This window comes from Oncorhynchus gorbuscha, linkage group LG05, assembly GCF_021184085.1.
Source record: "Oncorhynchus gorbuscha isolate QuinsamMale2020 ecotype Even-year linkage group LG05, OgorEven_v1.0, whole genome shotgun sequence".
Taxonomy (NCBI): domain Eukaryota; kingdom Metazoa; phylum Chordata; class Actinopteri; order Salmoniformes; family Salmonidae; genus Oncorhynchus; species Oncorhynchus gorbuscha.
The window spans coordinates 70,740,362-70,760,216 of record NC_060177.1 but is presented as its reverse complement, the minus strand read 5'-3'; the positions used below and the strand labels follow the sequence as shown (position 1 = coordinate 70,760,216).

The window sequence follows — 19,855 nt, the reverse complement described above, 5'->3', positions numbered from 1 at the left end:
TCACTAACGCCACTGAGCTGCTAACCTGCTCTATTGCACTCAACCCTTAGACCACTGCCAGTGGTATCAACCCTGGTTTCTACTTCTATCTTCTTCATCTTTAACTCGGCATTGTTAGCAAAGGACCCGGAAGTAAGCATTTCTCTGTTAGTCTACACCTGTTGTTTACTAAGCATGTGACCATTTTTCTATGTCGACTCTTCCACAGGCATGTCAGGACAATCAACAGGAAATGGAGCTGAGAGGTGGAGGGAGAGAGGGAAGGAAAGAGCCCACACAGCAGCTGAGGGGGCAAAGGAACAGGAATAATCACTGTACTTGCCATCATCAACTATTGTACACACTCATACACACAGACATAGCTACACTCACTCATTCATTTTCTGCCATTGAAATCCTTGGGACACTCACTACAGAGTTCCAAACTGCCTCTGGAAGCAACGTCAGCACAGGCCTAAGATCACCATGCAAAATGCCAAGTGTCGGTCAAAAGTAGTGCACTATATAGGGAATAGGGTGCCATTTGGGATGCAGTTACCTCTGACTTATATTCACCTAGTGCTAGAGGCGTCATTACAGACCCTGGTTCGATTCCAGGCTGTAACACAACCAGCTGTGATTGGTAGTCCCATAGGGCAGCGCATAATTGGCCCAGGGTCGTTAGGGTTTGGCCAGGGCAGGCTGCCATTGTAAATAAGAAGTTGTTCTTAACTGACTTGCCTAGTTAAATAAAATAAAAATAAAAATCACATCCCCCAGTTGGACCCAGGCATTGTTGGGGTTCATTCCATATCAACTCCAGACGAATCAAGCCACTACAGTGAAAAAAATGCCTTGTCCAATTCAACTGAGAAGAATTGAAATTAAATTGAAATGGAATGATGCCCATATCTTTTTATAATATACTCTTTGAGAACTAACAACCACCAAAATAAAAAAGCTAGACAGTCAGGGTGAATTTAAAATTAGAACTATTCAGTTGTAGTGATTTAGTTATTACGTTTGAGCAAAATAACCAAATGTATGGAAATTAGCGTTAAAACGTTCCCATTTCCATAGAAGAATATAGAATCGCCGGAAATTAGCTTTAAAACTGCAACATTTTCCATCAGGTCCATGGCAAATGTGTAGAATTGCAGGAAATTAGCTTTATGACTACAAAAATGTTTCTCAGATCCATTTGTAGAATTGCAGAAAATTGGCAAAACAAAAAGATTTCTCTACACCGCCAAGACGGGGGTGCTCTTAAAAGCCCAATGCAGAAGTTCTCTCTCAATATCAAATAATTTCTGGGTAACAATAAAGCACCTTACTTTGATTGTTTTCAACAGTCAAAGAAACAAAAATTGTTTCTTAGGAAGAGCAATTTCTCAAGCAAGGATTTTGCTATAACTGTCTGGGAACAGTCTGAGTAGGGAGGAGAAAACTTTCTACCAATAACAGCTAGTTTTCAGTTATTTTTTACTCTCTTTCTTATTGGTCTATTAACTAATTTACCACCTGGTGATGTCACCAGGCAGGCCAAAACTCCATCCAGCTCTAATTTCAGGCAGTCTTTTCAAACAGCTCTTACAGTAAAATGGTATTATCATTTTTACAATTTCACAGTATTCTTCCAACCTCAGTGTAGAAAGGTATATAAAACATAGGGAAATCACGTTTTTGACTGCACTGGGCCTTTAAATTCAGCAGCGCTGACACGCCGCCGGTACCCATTGTCACACCCACCACCTAAGCTCCTTTTTGATCCAGAAAAAACCCTGCACACAAACAGACAAAGGGGAGGAGGCTAAGGAAATGGTGAAAGGGTGAATGAAAGATTGGGGAGGTGAGGTAGAAAAGAGAGGGTGGGGGAGGGAGGTGAGAGGGAATTTGAGAGAGGGAGTAAAAGAGGATGGGAGTACAGGAGGGAAAACAAGTGGAGGGGGACTCAGAACAGGAAACAGAATAAAATATGAGAAAACTCCTCTGTTTCTCTGTGAGATAGATCTGTGTGTATGTCTCACCAGCCATACACACCCACCTAGACACCCCCCCGCACCCACCCACACCCACCAGTCCTGGCTGTTGATAGCATCTCCGTATCCGGGGGTGTCGACCACAGTAAGGCGGAGCTTCACGCCCCTCTCCTCAATCTCCACCGTACTGGCTTCTATCTGCACCGTCCGCTCAATCTTCTCTACAGAGGGAGAGATTACATATATAATATTTTGTTTAACACACTAGGTTAAGCTGAGAGATGTCCCGGGGGACACGGCCTAATGATAAATACACTACCGTTCAAAAGTTTGGTGTCACTTCAGAAATGTCCTTGTTTTCCATGAAAACATACATTAAATTAGTTGCAAAATGAATAGGAAATATAGTTAAAGATGTTGACAAGATTATAAATAATGATTTTTAAATTGAAATAATAATTGTGTCCTTCAAACTGTGCTTTCGTCAAAGAATCCTCCATTTGCAACAATTACAGCCTTGCAGACATTTGGCATTCTAGTTGTCAATTTGTTGAGGTAATCTGAAGAGATTTCACCCCATGCTTCACCCCAAAATAGAGTGATAGCCTTCCTTCTTCAAGATCCATTTTACCCTGTACAAATCTCCCACTTTACCATCACCAAAGAACCCCCAGACCATCACATTGCCTCAACCATGCTTGACGGATAGCGTCAAGCACTCCTCCAGCATCTTTTCTGCTATTCACAAATGTTCTTCTTTGTGATCCGAACACCTTAGATTTGTCTGTCCATAACACTTTATTCCCAATCATCCTCTGTCCAGTGTCGATGTTCTTTTGCCCATCTTAATCTTTTCTTTTTATTGGCCAGTCTGAGATATGGCTTTTTCTTTGCAACTCTGCCTAGAAGGCCAGCATCCCGGAGTCACCTCTTCCCTGATGACGTTGAGACTGGTGTTTTGCGGGTACTATTTAATGAAGCTGCCAGTTGAGGACTTGTGAGGTGTCTGTTTCTCAACCTAGACACTAATGTACTTGTCCTCTTGCTAAGTTGTGCACTGGGGCCCCCCTCTCCTCTTTATATTCTGGTTAGAGCCAGTTTGCACTGCTCTATGAAGGGAGTAGTACAGAGCGCTGTATGAGATCTTCAGTTTCTTTGCAATTTCCGCATGGAATAGCCTCCATTTCTCAGAACAAGAATAGCTTAATGAGTTTCAGAAGAAAGGTCTTTGTTTCTGGCCATTTTGAGCCTGTAATCCAACTCACTAATTCTGATGCTTCAAATACTCAACTAGTCTAAAGGCCAGTTTTATTGCCTCTTTAATCAGGACAACAGTTTTCAGCTGTGCTAACATAATTGGAAAAGGGTTTTCTAATGATCAACTAGCCTTTTAAAATGATAAACTTGGATTAGCTAACACAACGTGCCATTGGAACACACAAGTGATGGTTGCTGATTATGGGCCTCTGTACACCTATACTAGATATTCCATTAAATGTTTTAAATCAGCTGTTTCCAGCTACAATAGTCATTTACAACATTAACAATGTGTACACTGTTTTTCTGATCAATTTGAGGTTATTTTAAATGGACATTTTTTTATTGCTTTTCTTTCAAAAACAAGGATATTTCTAAGTGACCCCAAACTAGTTTCATTACTTTTCACATCAAAGCTTCTATTCCTTGTGACTCTAAAGCCTAAGCCAAGCCTCTGGACAAAATATCCAAGTTGAAAACAAACCCAGGCAGACCCTAACCCCTTCTGCAGATCTTAAGGCACTGGACAGTTGTAAGCACCCTTGTGGAAAAAACACATGAATGTAAAGTGATCCAAAAACAAGTTTTCATGTGCTCACATATGACCTATGTGACAAAAAACAAAAAAACACATGATTTAAAAACTTTTTTTTGTAAGATCAATACTGCAAAAGCCAACACCACATTGCTTACACCTATGCAATATGAACTACAAACACAAAAGTGGTAGGAGCTGGAGGTTGTTTTCCAGACTGGCAAATCATCTAAATCATGAGGAGGGGATGGGCCTTTGAAAGACTAATACAAACGATCACTCTTAACATTCCACTCCAAGCAATACTATACTGGAGACAGCAGAACAGACATTTCTCCATTATTCGTGAGTGAGTGTGAGAGAGTGTGTGTGTGTACCTGCAGCCCCAGGGATGTATCGCTCTGGGTAGAGGTCTGTCAAAAACAGGCTGTTGATCAGCGTAGACTTGCCCAAACCAGACTCTCCTGCAGAAATAGGGACCGGTCGTGATCATTCTAAGATCTATACATCTAAAAGGTTGTGTCCCAAATGGCAAATGGCACCCCACTCTCTATATGGTGCACTACTTTTGACCAGGGCTCTGGTCAAAAGTAGTGCACTATATAGGGAATAGGGAGCCATTTGGGAAACAGCCCTCAACTACACAACATCATTTTGGCACAAAATAACTACTGTGTTGGTGAGTGTCTCTTGAATTGACAATGTTGGTGAATAGGCCATACTCACCAACGACCATGAGGGTGAACTCAAATCCCTTCTTCACTGACTTCCTGTGCACCTGGTTGGGCAGGTTGGCAAAACCCACATATCCTGCCGCCTCGGGGAACTGACAAACACATGGTTATAAAGGTAATGCACTATACCTCACTAGGATTTGCATTGGAAGGGTCTTGAATTGTTTCTCTTCCCTTCCCCTCTCTCTCTGTGCGGATAATGTTTATTGTCCATCCTGATGCCTAGTCACTTTATCCCTACCTGTAAGTACAAATCTACCTCAATTATCTTGTACCCCTGCACATCAACTCGGTACTGGTACCTATGTGTATATAGCCAAGTTATCATTACACATTGTGTATTTAGTCCTTGTGTTATAATTATTTTTCTCTCTGCATTGTTGGGAAAGTCCCATAAGTAAGCATTTCACTGTTAGTTTACACATGTTTTTTATGAAGCATGAGACAATATATCGCTCTCCTCCCTGACATTCTTAATCTCCAGCCTTTAGTAGATGTGTGTGAGAGATGGCTGGTGTAAATTCAGATTAAATGGAGGAGATAATCCCAAAAGCAATAAAGCTGCCGATGAAACAGCTGTGTTTATACAGGATGTCCTCTCTGAGTGCCTGGGTTAGGGAGTGTGCATACTACAGAAGTAGGGGTACACTCACCTTCCCTTTCTCTGCAGACTGAGACATGGTCACTGCTGCTGGTCGCCTGAACCTGCAACCAGAAACATAAATATCATATAAGTCACTCAACACTAACATTAGCCTGGGTGCAAGTCTGTTTATGCTTTAGTAAACTTGTTTTTGTTGTTGGCAAGGTAACAATGTAGCGTTGTTTAAGCGGAAGCAGACTGGCACCCAGGCTCTCTCGCCATCTCTGCTTCAGACAACAACTGTATAAATCACTCACCACCAGGCCTACACTCAACTCTTACTACAGTACTACCTTTAACATGTAGTAGCCACTCTCACCGACATTCTGAATAATGACAGCATCCACACTAGGACACTCTAAGCTCACATCTAGTCCCTCATGGAAATCCCCATTAACTGTATCACAGTCAACTGATAGAGCAGAAACAGGGCGGACAACAAGTTGGTTCCCAGACCTCCATGAAGAACCAGGTATGTTTAGTTAGGCTCCCGCTGCTTTACTCTATGGCACTACTCGGATGAAAGAGAAATGATCCTGAATGATAAATGATCACATAATTGCCACCAACCTGTGCCCTGCGCTGTGTGAAAACATCCCTCCATTTGATCATAACACACTAGGCACTGACTGACACACTAGGCACTGACTGACAGGTTGTGTGTGATAAAGCAAAAGGGGGAGAGATGGCAAAGCACAGCCAGACTACTGAACCCTGTTATGTAACTTTATTTGAAAAACACAAGAAAAGAAATGTAACCCGTATTTATGAGGAGTGTGTGCCATATGACACTTTAATATTGTCTTGAATCCATTAAAGAGTGATGAAGCGAGACCAATTCAAGACCAAGACCGGACCAAGACCATAAAAATGCGAGTCCAATTCAAGACCATGTATTTCTGCATTCATATTTTAGAACATATGGATTCTTTAGACATTCAAATAGTGAAAAAATGCATGCTGAGGGAAATAAAGACACTACAATGTATTACTAACCCAAACACAGTGGGGAACAATGGGCCTTCTATACCTTCAGAGACGGGCTAGGAATTTATAAAATAATAAAAATAATAAGAATAATTATATTACTCTTTTCAATTATGTTCTGATTTAATTGCTTCAGTTTGTTAGAAAGGAAAGGGTTAACACTGAAGAGAAAAAATATATCCAATCAGGATCTTTCTTTGCTGGTCTCTGGAGAAATAATTATAGTTTGCTAAGTTAGCCATTGGATAGGCCATCAGAAAGGCATCTGCCATTCAACTGTATTAGGGCAGAATTTGAGTGACAGTGGAATAAACCAATCACATTGGCTTAATGGGTGGGACTGTTTTTACAAAAACTTATGGAAACGTCTGCCTTCTTGAAGGCCAACAGGTCACTGTGCAATAACGAGCAGTAGTTTTCCCACGGTCTAGCTAGCTAGCTTTTCTTGTCGGCTAGTTTGCAGCAGCTGCAGCAGGTGTTATCTAAGAGGATGTTTTATTGTATTTTTTTCACATTTATTTAACCAGGTAGGCTAGTTGAGAACAAGTTGTCATTTGCAACTGCGACCTGGCCAAGATAAAGCAAAGCAGTTCGATACATACTACAACACAGAGTTACACATGGAATAAACAACAACACAGAGTCACAAGGAATAAACAAACATACAATGAATAATACAGTAGAAAAATCTATATACAGCATGTGCAAATGAGGTAGGATAAGAGAGTTAAGGCAATAAATAAGCCATGGTGGCAAATTAATTACAATATAGCAATTAAACACTGGAATGGTAGGATGTGCAGAAGATGAATGTGCAAGTTGAGATACTGGGGTGCAAAGGAGCAAGATAAATAAATACAGTATAGGGATGAGGTTGGTAGATTGGTGAGCTGCTCTGAATGCTGGTGCTTACGTTATTGTCAATTTGTTAGCTTCTCCCTTTTCAATAATAACTTTCAACAAGAAGTTCATTTTTAAATGATTATCATCTGGTGAGTGGAACTGTGTTTAATATTGCACTGTGCTTGCTGTTAGCCACCTATTTGAAAATAAAACATCGTTGCATTTGAAGTGGAACTGACAGCATTTTAGCAAAATGAAATCATATTACAATCTGTTCATATACACCCCCAGGAAGAACCTGACACACACACACACACACACACACACATCCAGTCAGAGCTACAATAGGCCTTTATACAAACAAGCCATTTGCCACATGGGCCTGCAATCATTCACTTTTAACCTTACTGTGTGTTTGCAACAGTGCAACTTTAGATCTTTAGGATACATTTATTTGGCAAAATTCAAAACAAAACACCTGACTGTATTTCTGTAAATATGTAAACACCACGGGAGTCCTCTTACATTTGGGAACTTTACAGTCCTATTTATCAAACAACCATGAAAAAGTAGGCGCTCTCTCCCTCAGTTATGCACATCAACAAGATCAACAACTAATGCTAGCCAGAGCAAGATTAGTTAAATTCTAACAAAGGAACATTAGACAAATGCTCTCAAACTTTTTCAGCTAGTTGGCTGTCTAAATTGCACTGATAAACGATGGGCAATGGTAGCCTAGCTTGCAACTTCCAGACAAATGAGAAAACACCTCACTCTGACCATTTTGCAATGGGAAGAAATAGTTGTACATTTCGATTGGGAAATGCTTAATGCTTGTGTTTTTGTATTCTTATGATTGGGACCTACTGGCTTATGTCAGAGTTTATGGACTGCTTATCCTTTAACATCATGCTGTGTATGTCTGCCGTCTTTCCATCGGCCCTATGCAGTGGAGAAGGGGTACCTGGAGAAGTGGGTATACTATAATTTTGCCAAAAAGTTCCCAAACTCCCCATCCAGCAAAGGAAAGGCACCCTGTGTGAAAAATCCTGTGTTTTCCTATGTTTTTTTTAAAGTGAGTTTCCCTATAGATATTTCAGATTTTCACTCTCATAATCGTGATGATCTAAGTCCACAACAACAGTGAAACCATATGAAATCTGATTGGGTGGGCTTGTCAGGCCCAGGCCCATCCATGTCTATGCCCCTGATGCAAACAGCGCATGATGACAACTGCACATCACAAATGGTCTACTAGCCAACACTTGGGACTAAACTTTTTAAATACCTGGTTTGCATACCCATTGTTGCCTTACTTAGCATTTACTGGTAGATATAAATGTCTTTCCTACCCTACTAGCTACCGATGTTATTCTTCTCCGAGCTGCTCCAAGCCAAAACCAGTTGAGAGCTGCACACTCTTGCTGCTTGCAGATGATATTCCGCTGAACTAAGACATCTGTGCAGCGCGAATGTGAATATATTTCACATGCTTTGCGATTGTGTAGGCTACTTTGTGCATGATCTCTCTATTGTACTACATGATTGATAAGCCGTATACCTCCACTACACTACTTTGATACACAACAGAAGGGATTAAGAAGTGAGTATACACAATGCCCACTGAAAACAAAAGTGGGTATACGGTTTATACCTGGGTATACCCTCCACTACACCAATGGCTCTTTGTGTTTTTACAAAAAGTGCATTCTCCTACATGAGTGCGCTGGTATTACAGTTGCTGTCCTTTCAGAATCACAAACTTGTCACACACTGAAGGCCTATAGGTTCACCACTGCGCAAACATGTATATAATAGATAAAGGCTGTTAAGATAATGTTTCAAGAAAGGAGTGTATATATTTGGCCCGTCAAAGTGGTTTTATCCGCTGATTGAATGGAAGCTGATAAGAGTTTTTTACTCTGCTGGTCTGGTGAAGAAATTATGAGTGCTCACTGTCAAGACCAAGTACAAATGTATCTGAAACCGAGACACTCAATATGTGGCCTCGAGACGGGAGTACTACAACACTGATCTATTGTGTATGGTGGCAGGACCTCATATGTCTGCAGCAGGCGGCATGGCCAGATATCCCTCTCTGTTTCATCAAGTTCTCAGGAGAACAATGGCTGTTTATCACCCAGGTTCCTGAGGCCTTTCATACAGATCACCCCTCCGCCTGGGTAAGAGACAGAACAAGAGCCCACCCGCGGCCCCACTGGCCCACAATCACACACACTATCAGGGGTCGAAGCACAGAGGTGGTTAGGGTCAGTCAGTGGCATGCCTGACGGACGGGGCCCACAAGTCAACAGCTTGCGATATGGATCTTAGCAGGACATAGCGGGCAGCACGGGGTGAGACGGCCTGCATCCGAGGGATAGCCTACATTTATTTCACAGCATTATTATTATTCATCTATTATCTATGGCTATGTTCTGTGGCCTTCATACCATACAAGTTACAATGCATTTATTGAATATGCAAAAGCAATACAGTGTGTCTGTATTTAAAAAAAAAACTATTTTACCCGCAACCAAATGAGTTTGCCCTACACACACACACACAGTCTTGTACAACTAACTTTGTGGGGACAGTCCCATTCAAAATCCTATTTTCCCTAACCCTTACCCTAGCTCCTAACCCCCCTAGAAATAGCATGTGGAGACTAACAAAATGTCCCCAGTTGGTAAAATTTTTGTTTGACCAAATCTGGTCCCCACAAGTATAGTTAAACACGTCCACTCACTCACACACACACACACACGTGTTATTCCTGGACTGTCTCTGTGGGAACCAGCAGTAGATTAATTAAGCTGTTCCATTATCGCTGTGGTATTAACACAAAGGCAACACTACGGGAGATACAGGCAGGAGGCAGGCGGCAATAATACTCACTTAATAATACCCATTTAAGGGAGACCTGAGGGAGATTAAACAGTTTGGCAAAGAAGGAGAAATGCCACCTTAGTTAAGCCAAAATCCTGGCATGTGAGGTTTACACTTGATTTATTAGCTGGAGGGGCTGTGGTGGCAGTGAATCTATACACCTTACCTCTTAGTCACACAGTAGCGTAAAACAACACATTTAAGCCAGACGTAATTATTGAGACCTATGAAAATCTATAGAAATGAGTTATTATTTTGAATTCTATTTTTGCTTAATTTGGTCTCTTGGTTAAGAACCTCTTCCTGAAATGTCCACTCTGATTTGAGCTATTCTATGACTGGGCAGCGAACTAATAAACTGAACGTAGCCTCATAAAAAGAAAGTTGGCAGACTCACATGTACACACATACACAGCAGGGGGTTTGAGGCTTGACTGTAATAAGTGGTCCTTTGGGGGTCACGAGGTGATGTGGGCAACAATAATAAAGCTGTTATACTCTGTTTCAGGAGCTCTCTACAAGCAATGAAAAGAAAAAGCACAACAATGGGCGGAATGAGAAAGCCTTTCAAGCCAACGGAAACCAGCAGGGCTGTTCATAACACAGACAGAGTACAGAGCACAGGATGGCCCTTTTATTATGATGCGGACAGAAGCGGAAATAGTCAAGCAACAGAAGGGTTTGATGGCAAAGCAAAAATGTTATCATAATTGTTTCACTATGCACAAAGGCCTAGCTACTGTATGACCAACATGGGATCACAGGGTTAAATGGCAGAGCAATATAAATAGAATGTCACATTTTTCTATTTATATTGTGAAATCATAAAACTAAAATCAAACTTTGTCACATGCGCCAAATACAACAAGTGTAGGCCTTACCATGAAATTCTTACTACACCACTCCTACAACGCATAAACATCGCAGTACTGACCAAACTTCCATAATGTATGGGTAGTTAAGTTTAGCATCTGTGTCCATTACCAAAGCACCAAAGGTCCTTAGAAGGACTGAAAGAAAACAGAAAGAAAACATAGCATATCTTCATGACATCCTTCTACGAGGTTAGAACTAGACTGTTCTATGGGTGGACACAAATCCTCTTCCATGCCACTGTCCATTTGCCAGTATTGAGGATTACAACATATCCTGTACAGTACAATTACTGAGAGCACCACTCTGGATCTCCACTTGGACATGTCAGTCTGATTCATGTTGTTTTTCCGTTCACACCACACTACAAAACAAAAGGAAACGTCCCTCCTTGATGAGTGGTGTCAGAGGCTCCCTCTCAGCTCTGTCTGAGATAAGACTAGAGAAAGACGGCTCACACTGAGGTTAATCAAATGGCCGATGGGTATCAGGGTGTCATTTGGGACCTATGAGCTCTGGTCAAAAGTAGTGCACTACAAGAGGGAATATGGTGCTATTTGGGAGGCAGTCTGCATTTTTCAGGAGTAAGAGGAACTTGCCACTTGACACTGATAAAACACCAGTTTTATGTTTCCCTGATAATGGATAAGGTCAGAATTTAGAGAGTACGCTGATCCAAGATCTGTGCTCATGGGCAACCATCTTTGAGTTCAATATAAAGGGTCTCCTATCACGACCTAAACATTCACGATAAAGGCTTCCCTTTTATAATCTTCATCCACTCAAACAGAGGGAAATGAAATGTTCATAGACTCCCTGAGCCAAAAGATATGAGCCAAGATGGGTGATAGCTGTTCAATAGTGGCCCTCCGCCATCTCTTAGCTCAGAGAGACACACAATGAGAATACTTATTATTGTTTCCTACTGTTATTGTGGAGTTGTCTAAACATAAAATGTATTTTATCAGGACGTGCTAAACTGTCAGAGGTCAATGATACATCTGATGTTTAACGGTTATGTCAGGTTCTAGGAATTGAAATGAACTCAGTACAACAACACATGTTTTGGTCACAGACTACATCCATACAGTAGCCTACATACATACACACACCACATACACCTACTCGGCAAGCATCTAATTCCAAAATCATGGGAATTAATATGGAGTTGGTCCCCATTTTGCTGCTATAACATCCTCCACTCTTCTGGGAAGGATTTCCACTAGATGTTGAAACATTGCTGCGGGGACTTACTTCCATTCAGCCACAAGAGCATTAGTGAGGTTGGCACTGATGTTGGGCGTTTAGGCCTGGCTTGCAGTCGGTGTTCCAATTCATCCCAAACATGTTCCATAGGGTTGAGGTCAAGGCCATGTGCAGGACAGTGAAGTTCTTTCACACCGATCTTGACAAACCATTTCTGTATGGACCTCGCTTTGTGCACAGGGGCATTGTCATGTTGAAACAGGGAAGGGCCTTCCCCAAACTGTTGCCACAAAGTTGGAAGCACAGAATCGTCTAGAATGTCTTTGTATGCTGTAGCATTAAGATTTCCCTTCACTGGAACTAAAGGGCTAACCCCAGGCTATTATTCCTCCTTCACCAAACTTTACAATTGGCACTATGCATTGGGGCAGGTAGCATTCTCCTGGCATCCGCCAAATCCAGATTTGTCCATCTGACTCCCATGTAGTGAAGAGTGATTCATCATTCCAGAGAATGCTTTTCCACTGCTCTACAGTCCAATGGTGGCGAGCTTTACACTACTCCAGCCAACGCTTGGCATTGCGCATTTTGAGCTTAGGCTTGTGTGCGTGCGGCTGCTCGGCCATGGAAACCCATTTCTTGATGCTCCCAAAGAACAGTTATTGTGCTGACGTTGCTTCCAGGGGCAGTTTGGAAGTCAGTCGTGAGTGTTGCAACCGAGGACAGGCCATTTTTACACACTTAGCACTTCAGCAGTCCTGCTCCATGAGCTTGTGAGGCTTACCACTTTGCAGCTGAGCAATTGTTGCTCCTCTTTTCCTTAAAGAGCTAAAAAAGTGTAAACTGTACTTATTTTCCTTCATAGTATGTTTGCCTAAGCATGACCATCATCCATATACCACATTTTTTTACCAAACTTTGCTTTTTTGTGTGAACAATTGGACCTTACCTCTGGGGATAGTTACCCCTCATTCATTCATACATACATACATACATACATACATACATACATACATACATACATACATACATACATACATACATACATACATACATACATACATACATACATACATACATACATACATACATACATACATACATACAGCAGTGTCAAAGTCAATATTGTCACAAGTGAAATGTGTGGTTCATGATTTTTTTATAAAGATTTTGTATTTTTCAACAACAACAAAAAGTTACTTATTTGAATTATAAATAGGATGTTTAATGTAGCGGAAATGTTTTGTCCTTTTGTTGTCTACTAGTTTTGACGTCCACACCCAGTTTGGGAAAGATTGACATATTCCAAACACGACACTCTATGAAGAATTTACGGCGAATATGTTAGGCATAATTGCATATACTTTACATGGAAACAGTGTACCTTATTGTAAATAGGAAACAGGCCTATCAATTCAACTTCCGAAGCACTATGAAACTCTTTGTTTTATGTCAAACTTTAGCATGGAAAGTGAGTGGTGTCATGTTGCCAAGTTTCAACTATCTGATCTCGCTAAAAGCTCATCCCTTTTCTCTCTTTCTCTCACTCTGCTGGTAGACAAGCATTCATATACGACCGTTTGAGACCTTACCTGTGTGTAATTTATGAAATGTAAATAAACAGACGTATTTCCCCCCTCTTCTTTCTATCCCAGGCCAGGGAAGGGACTCCGGAAACAGCTCCAATGTCCCGCCCTCATCCCATGACGCCCGTTTGTATTTTTTCACGGGTGGGAGGCAGTGCAACTGGGATCATTTCGGCTCAAACCAGGGTGGAATCACAATATGCAAAGGTAATTCAAGATCCAAGATGGCAGCCATACTTCTCAGTTTCTATATGAGGCAGATATCGTTCTTGATGATGTCACGCTTTGGTTGTTACACGTTATTATATGGGAGTTCGTGGGAGGATACATTATTTCGCAAACATTATTGTGTAGGAAGTAGCACTGTGATTCCACGATTCCACGTCAACAGTAACATTGTAACAATCATTGTCTATGCTAATGTGGCCTACGGAAAGTATCCTAAATTAAAACTTTAAATTGAAGTCGATGCAAACTTGGAAAACAAAACAGTCAATGAGAGCGTGCATCGTTTTAAAAAAATTTTTCCAATTAAATATATTTCAAGAAATGTTCTAACATATAGACTTAGTCTAGATTTGAAACAGGCGGTAGCTAGTCTAGCGGTTAGGGGCGTTGGGCCAATAATCTGAAGTTCGCTGTTTCGAATCAGAATCACCTTTATTGGCCAAGTAGGCATAGACTACTCAGAATGTTACTTGGTGGTATGGTGCTGCTAGTGATAGACAACATTTAGAGATAGAATACAGGCAACTGAGTTTAAACAAAGTTTACATACATTTGGTGAAAAATACTTAACCCTCATTGCTCATGTAAATCGCTCTGGATAATAGCGTCTGCTAAATGACGTAAATGAAAATGTGTATATGTTTAATTATGCCCTGAACCCACCAGAAGCAAAAACAACATGTGTAATGTAACTAACATTACACCTGCTTATGGTCCAGTGAGTCCAGTTTTAGCCTTCAATCAACATACTGTCACAGCATTAGGCAATTCTAATTGCTCTGGTTGGGGCCATTACATAGGCTCCATTTGTAATGCAACTAACATTACACCTGCTTATGGTCCAGTGAGTCCAGTCTGTAGCCTGTAAACAGCATACTGTCGACAGCAGTAGGCAATCCTAACTGCTATGTCTAGGGCCCTTACATAGGCTATGTGGTGCTTTTGTTTTTTATTAGGCTATTATTACAATGTTCCAATATTAAAACATTTAAAATCAATAACATCGAATGTCATACTAAATTATGCAGTTCTGTCTAGAACCAGTCATATACAGTAATTGTATGTTCTTAAATTCGACTAAATTGGAAATAATAATAATAATAATATAATATAATGGAAATAAGAGCCCAGCAATTATGTTTGCTTCAAAGTCATATAATTGAGTTATTGTGAAGGCTATTCCAGTAATGAGCAACTTGGTTAGAATATGTTTTATTACAGCCTAGGGTCTTACAAGTCCTCTGCGTTTGTTCCCAACCCTATATTCAACCGACTAACTGTTCTCACACGCACGCACGCACAAAATGCGGTCTCCTGGCTTTGTTCATTCTCATCCAACATCCCTGCCTCCTCATTGGTGCTGAGAGGATGCGGTGACTTCTGATTGGGTGAAAGTTTTTCCTCTGGCTTTAGCACTTGTGGAGTCACCCCCACCCCACTCAAAACATATAATTGGTCAAGCCGCTCTATGAGTCCAGTTGTTTTTACAGTCAGTAACATAGTGACTAAAACGACAGCCTGTTGTAGACTATTTGTAGCAAGAGTGATGTAAGGAGTCTCAAACAAATCCACGTTGTCTGAATCTGTCTGAAGCTCAGATATTCCAAAGCGCAGCATCCACATAAAGACGCGTTGTTCACGCACAGAGGAGGACACAAATTATAACAAATATCCATTAAAAAATAGCGAAGATGGTGTCCGCTGGACTGGAGATCCTTGGGCTGGGGCTGTGCGTAATTGGCTCGCTCCTGGTGATGGTGGTGTGCGGGCTGCCCATGTGGAAGGTAACGGCGTTCATCGAGGCCAACATTGTGGTGGCTCAGACCATCTGGGATGGGCTCTGGATGTCTTGTGTGGTGCAGAGCACCGGCCAGATGCAGTGCAAGGTGCACGACTCTGTCCTTGCGCTCGGCCACGACCTGCAGGCGGCGCGAGCCCTCACCGTCATCTCGTGTGTGTTTGGCGTGCTGGGGCTGATGGTGGTGATCGCCGGGGCGCAGTGCACCAACTGCATTAGCGCCGAGAACGTCAAAACCCGGGTGGTAAACGCCGGAGGGGTCATCTACATCACCAGTGGGTTGTTTGTGTTAGTTCCTCTCTGCTGGATGGCCAACAACATCATCTCTGACTTCTACAACCCACAGGTGCCCGCGTCCAAAAAGAGGGAGATCGGGGCCGCGCTCTACATCGGTTGGGCGGCCACGGCGCTCCTGCTGATCGGGGGCGCGCTACTCTGCTGCTCTTGTCCTTCTGACGGGAATTCGGGCTATTCGGCCAAATATTCCCCGACCAAACGGGCCACACCGAACGGGACCGGAGACTATGACAAAAGGAATTACGTGTAGCCCTGCTTCCCACCCTCGGGATGGGGTAGCTATGCTGTGCGTAAATGTGCTGTGATCTTTTGAAAAACTATTTTTTTAAACGTATTTTTTGCACCTGCAGTTTACTCTGAACTTTGAAATCAATTAAAGCATCATTTTGTTACACTGACTATAAACTAAACACAATATTGGATAACATATTCGTTCATCATTTTTGCAAACAGCAGAAAATAAACTTTTTGGAGACTATGCATATACGTCTGGATATAAAGTGATAAATGACAAAAATGAGCGTCTTTGTTTTAGGTACCTGTATTTTTAAATGTCCTAGTCTATATTTTCAATGATCGCTCATAATCCCTTGCATTTTGAAACGTTTACCATTATGAAGATTATACGACTGAATATATCCACTGTTTTGTTTTACTTCAGTGTAGGCTTCGGTTACTGTGATTTCGGAGGGATAGCACTCCAAACCACCTAAAAGGTTTTTGGACAGTGGATTTTTTGCTTCATGGCACTGTGGGACGAGCTAAAAAAATACATGTAGGCTATGCCTATTTTTATGGAAACACAACTCAGGCGTCCTTATATGTATGTGTCTATAATAGTGGAATATAATCTATTTTACAAAAATTAGGACCATAGATTTAGATGCCAAATATAGGATGTCCAGATTAAACTTTTAAAAGTTTGCAAATGTGAGTTTTATATCTGTATGTAGAAGCTGTGCTGGGTGTGTTTCTTGTCATGGATTTGTATGAATACATTGCTGTTTTACTAACTGGTTTTGTTAATGTTTGATGTAAAGATCCATTATATATTTCATGCAATATCCTTTCCAATGTTAAACTGAGATTAAACTGATATCGTCTTAAACGTATTTGTTCTACCGTGTTTTATTTAAACAAATCGAAATGTAGTTTAATTAATATAATAAATAGGGCATCAGAACATGTAGTTTGCAAATCTTCAATATTATTTATGTCTGGGCCTGACGCCTGCGTGATGCGTTGAGTTCCCCCGCAGGAGAAAGTATTTTGGTGAACTATAGAAATCTAGATGACAATACCCATTCAGCAAGAGTGGGGCTCTGCTGTTAAACACACAATACGCCCCGACCCATCCCCCTTTCAGACAGCTCTTTCTCAATCCACCGCGCTGTTTAAAAGGCGTGCAAATTCGGATGTCTTTCCACCACTATCGCACTTTCCCGCCAATGGAGGGGTTTGATTTTGTAGGCCTGTCTGTGTGATTGTGATTGTGGGTTGTAAAATTGGCTGATTTATGGTGGCAAAACAACTTTTTTTGTGAGATGAAAAAAGTTCTGACCTTTTCTCTTAAACTATATTCCCAACTTTCGGCATCTTGGAGTTCAAATAAAATGATTTCCTGTAATTACTGTTTTAAAATACTAGGCCTACATTATGCAAATCCTAAAATTCAGGTTTAACTTAATTAACAAAAACATCTGGCATGTAAGCTATTGGTATTCTCAGAGCTGATTATGAATGCCCCGTGTTCAAAGCTTTGGCTGGATTTTCAAAGCTTACTTATAGTTTAGCTGGCCACATAAGAGTCTTAGTGGGTCATATGCCCACTTATAACTAGAACATGTAAAGGTCATTCACCAGCTCAACTGAATCGAGGTAGATATGAGTTGGGCTGATTATATTTTGGTAAAAAAAGACAACGACATTATTAGTAGAGAGAAATTATGACCAACAACTGCATGTAGGCAATGCAATTGACATTTTAGCCAAAAGTGGCCAAGAACCACTTGATAGAACTCCATTGTGAATAAACATCTTAGTGTGCACTTGCAGATGACCTTCCCAAACTTTCACTGTAACTTTTCGCTGAGGACAACCTAGGCATCACATCACTCCCATAACCCCCTCTATAGGCATTCAGACTGATGTGTATCTGGTGTTTCTGCACAAAGAAGTAGTATGGTCTGTCGGGAATGGGCTGGGCTGTTATTTTGGGACTGTCTGGGGTGTAGAGTTGGGGGTGCACCTCTAAAATGACCCCCATTCCAGAGAGAAAAGAGGCAAACAGGACCAGCAACGTCACTCAATGGGTCCTTGCCATGGTAACGGTTTAGGACCTGCTGTTGCCTAGCGACAGGGTCTATAATGTGGTGGTATGGATGAGCCTCATAAAGGCCCGGCCTGGGGACATTCCAAAGACCCACACCCAGCCAGACACAGACTCCCCGCCTGTAACCTAACGTAGCAGTCATAAAAGAAACGCCTGAAACTAGACATGACAGATATGCTGGTCTTGACGTGAGTAAAAAACATGTTGGGGGAGGTTCTCTTCTGCACTGTTCAACCAATCAGGTAAATGAATAGGAGTTAAGATGGAGTGTCGCCTTGTTAATGTCCAAAAGCAGAAGTCGCGTCACAGGCTATTTTTTCCATTTCCCCTGAAAACCGCATAGGCTAAGAACAGTGAGAATGGGTTTACGAAAAGACAGTAATTCAGCAATGACCACAGCAACAATAACTATGTGTTATTGCGTAAGCAGTGGTGTAGAGGTGCCTGGAGAATTGGGTATACAATCATTTTACTTATTTCTTTCCTAACTGCCCCCGGGGAAAAGAACAGGTGCCCTATGTGAAAAAGTATATGATAAACAGTGAAATAGACTACGCTCTGAATAACCTAAAATGATCAATTGCCTTTTGGTATTTCACAGTTAGCCCAGCCCAGGCTGTACTGTGCAAGTAAGCTAATTGAAACTGATAAATGAGGCTGTCAACTGAGTCAGAATTTCACCGGTTTTAGATTTCAAGACTTCCGGGAAAGCTTGCGAAACAAACCAAACAGACCAGGTCGGGGCTTAGGGTTTGAGAAATCAATGAGAGAAGTGAAACATTATTCTTTATTTGTTAATTTTCACGAAATCTAATGGCCCAACCTAGATTCGAGACAACGTCTTAAGTAGTTGAATCTATTATTACTCAAACCTCGTGAAATTGACAAACTGACACGTTTTCATTTTCGTCAAAAACTATTTTATATCGAAGGAGTCCCTTTGATTTGATGGCCTGCACATGCTCAATTCGGCGTGAGACAACCGTAAAACCGGATTAAGTGTTTCAATTCAAGACCAACGTCGCCATGCCATCGTCTACAATGGTGCAAATAATAATTTTGACATGTAGGCTACTTTGTAACTAGTTAACATGTAAAATATAACGTTTTTGGGAAAGCTTTTCCATCTATCAGAAGAAGGTTAGGCCTATCATTATTTTTATTTTACCTTTATTTAACCAGGCAAGTCAGTTAAGAACAAATTCTTATTTTCAATGACGGCCTAGGAACAGTGGGTTAACTGCCTGTTCAGGGGCAGAACAACAGATTAGTACCTTGTCAGCTCGGGGGTTTGAACTTGCAACCTTCCGGTTCCTAGTCCAACTCTCTAACCACTAGGCTAGCGTCACTATATTTTCCCTTTTCCTTAATTGTTTGAAACCTGGGTGTTTTACTTCATATTATGGATGTCTTTCCTTGCTTTTTAAAATGTATTTATTCAACTTTCCTTGCTTCAAAGTAGCCTATAGCCAAAATCCCACCATAGAAAGGTGGAGGCAATTAGTTTTTATAGAGTTCCTCATGCCTTGTTGTATTGGTTTTCTTTCAACTTTATTTCATTGTCTAGCAACCAAGGGCATTATCCTAGTCATATTATCAACCCATGATAGTTGTTGTATCTTTAAATTACCCCTCTTTCTAAATTTCTAACGGATATTTCAATATCTGTCCATGAAACCCCTCACATGT

General features: G+C 41.2%; 2 protein-coding genes across 3 annotated transcripts in view; one reads left to right on the top strand and one right to left on the bottom strand.

The window, feature by feature from the left end:
• zgc:63587 (uncharacterized protein LOC393431 homolog) overlaps nucleotides 1–13,650 on the bottom strand; it is a 48,286-nt gene extending 34,636 nt beyond the window's left edge. The window contains exons 1-5 of one of the 2 annotated variants that reach the window (XM_046351036.1): nucleotides 13,518–13,650; nucleotides 5,138–5,189; nucleotides 4,477–4,576; nucleotides 4,128–4,214; nucleotides 2,056–2,179 (exon numbers count right to left, since the gene is read on the bottom strand). In XM_046351036.1, the coding sequence (XP_046206992.1) occupies nucleotides 2,056–2,179; nucleotides 4,128–4,214; nucleotides 4,477–4,576; nucleotides 5,138–5,164 (338 nt within the window). In that variant the 5' untranslated portion in view covers nucleotides 5,165–5,189; nucleotides 13,518–13,650. The remainder of the gene's footprint in view (nucleotides 1–2,055; nucleotides 2,180–4,127; nucleotides 4,215–4,476; nucleotides 4,577–5,137; nucleotides 5,190–13,517) is intronic. The other variant, XM_046351038.1, reaches the window with a different exon arrangement.
• Nucleotides 13,651–15,196: 1,546 nt separating this feature from the next.
• Nucleotides 15,197–16,946, top strand: LOC124036442 (claudin-4-like). Its single transcript, XM_046351035.1, has one exon. The coding sequence runs from the start codon at nucleotides 15,431–15,433 to the stop codon at nucleotides 16,082–16,084; it is 654 nt and encodes a 217-aa protein (XP_046206991.1). The 5' UTR covers nucleotides 15,197–15,430; the 3' UTR covers nucleotides 16,085–16,946.
• The last annotated feature ends 2,909 nt before the right edge of the window (nucleotides 16,947–19,855 follow it).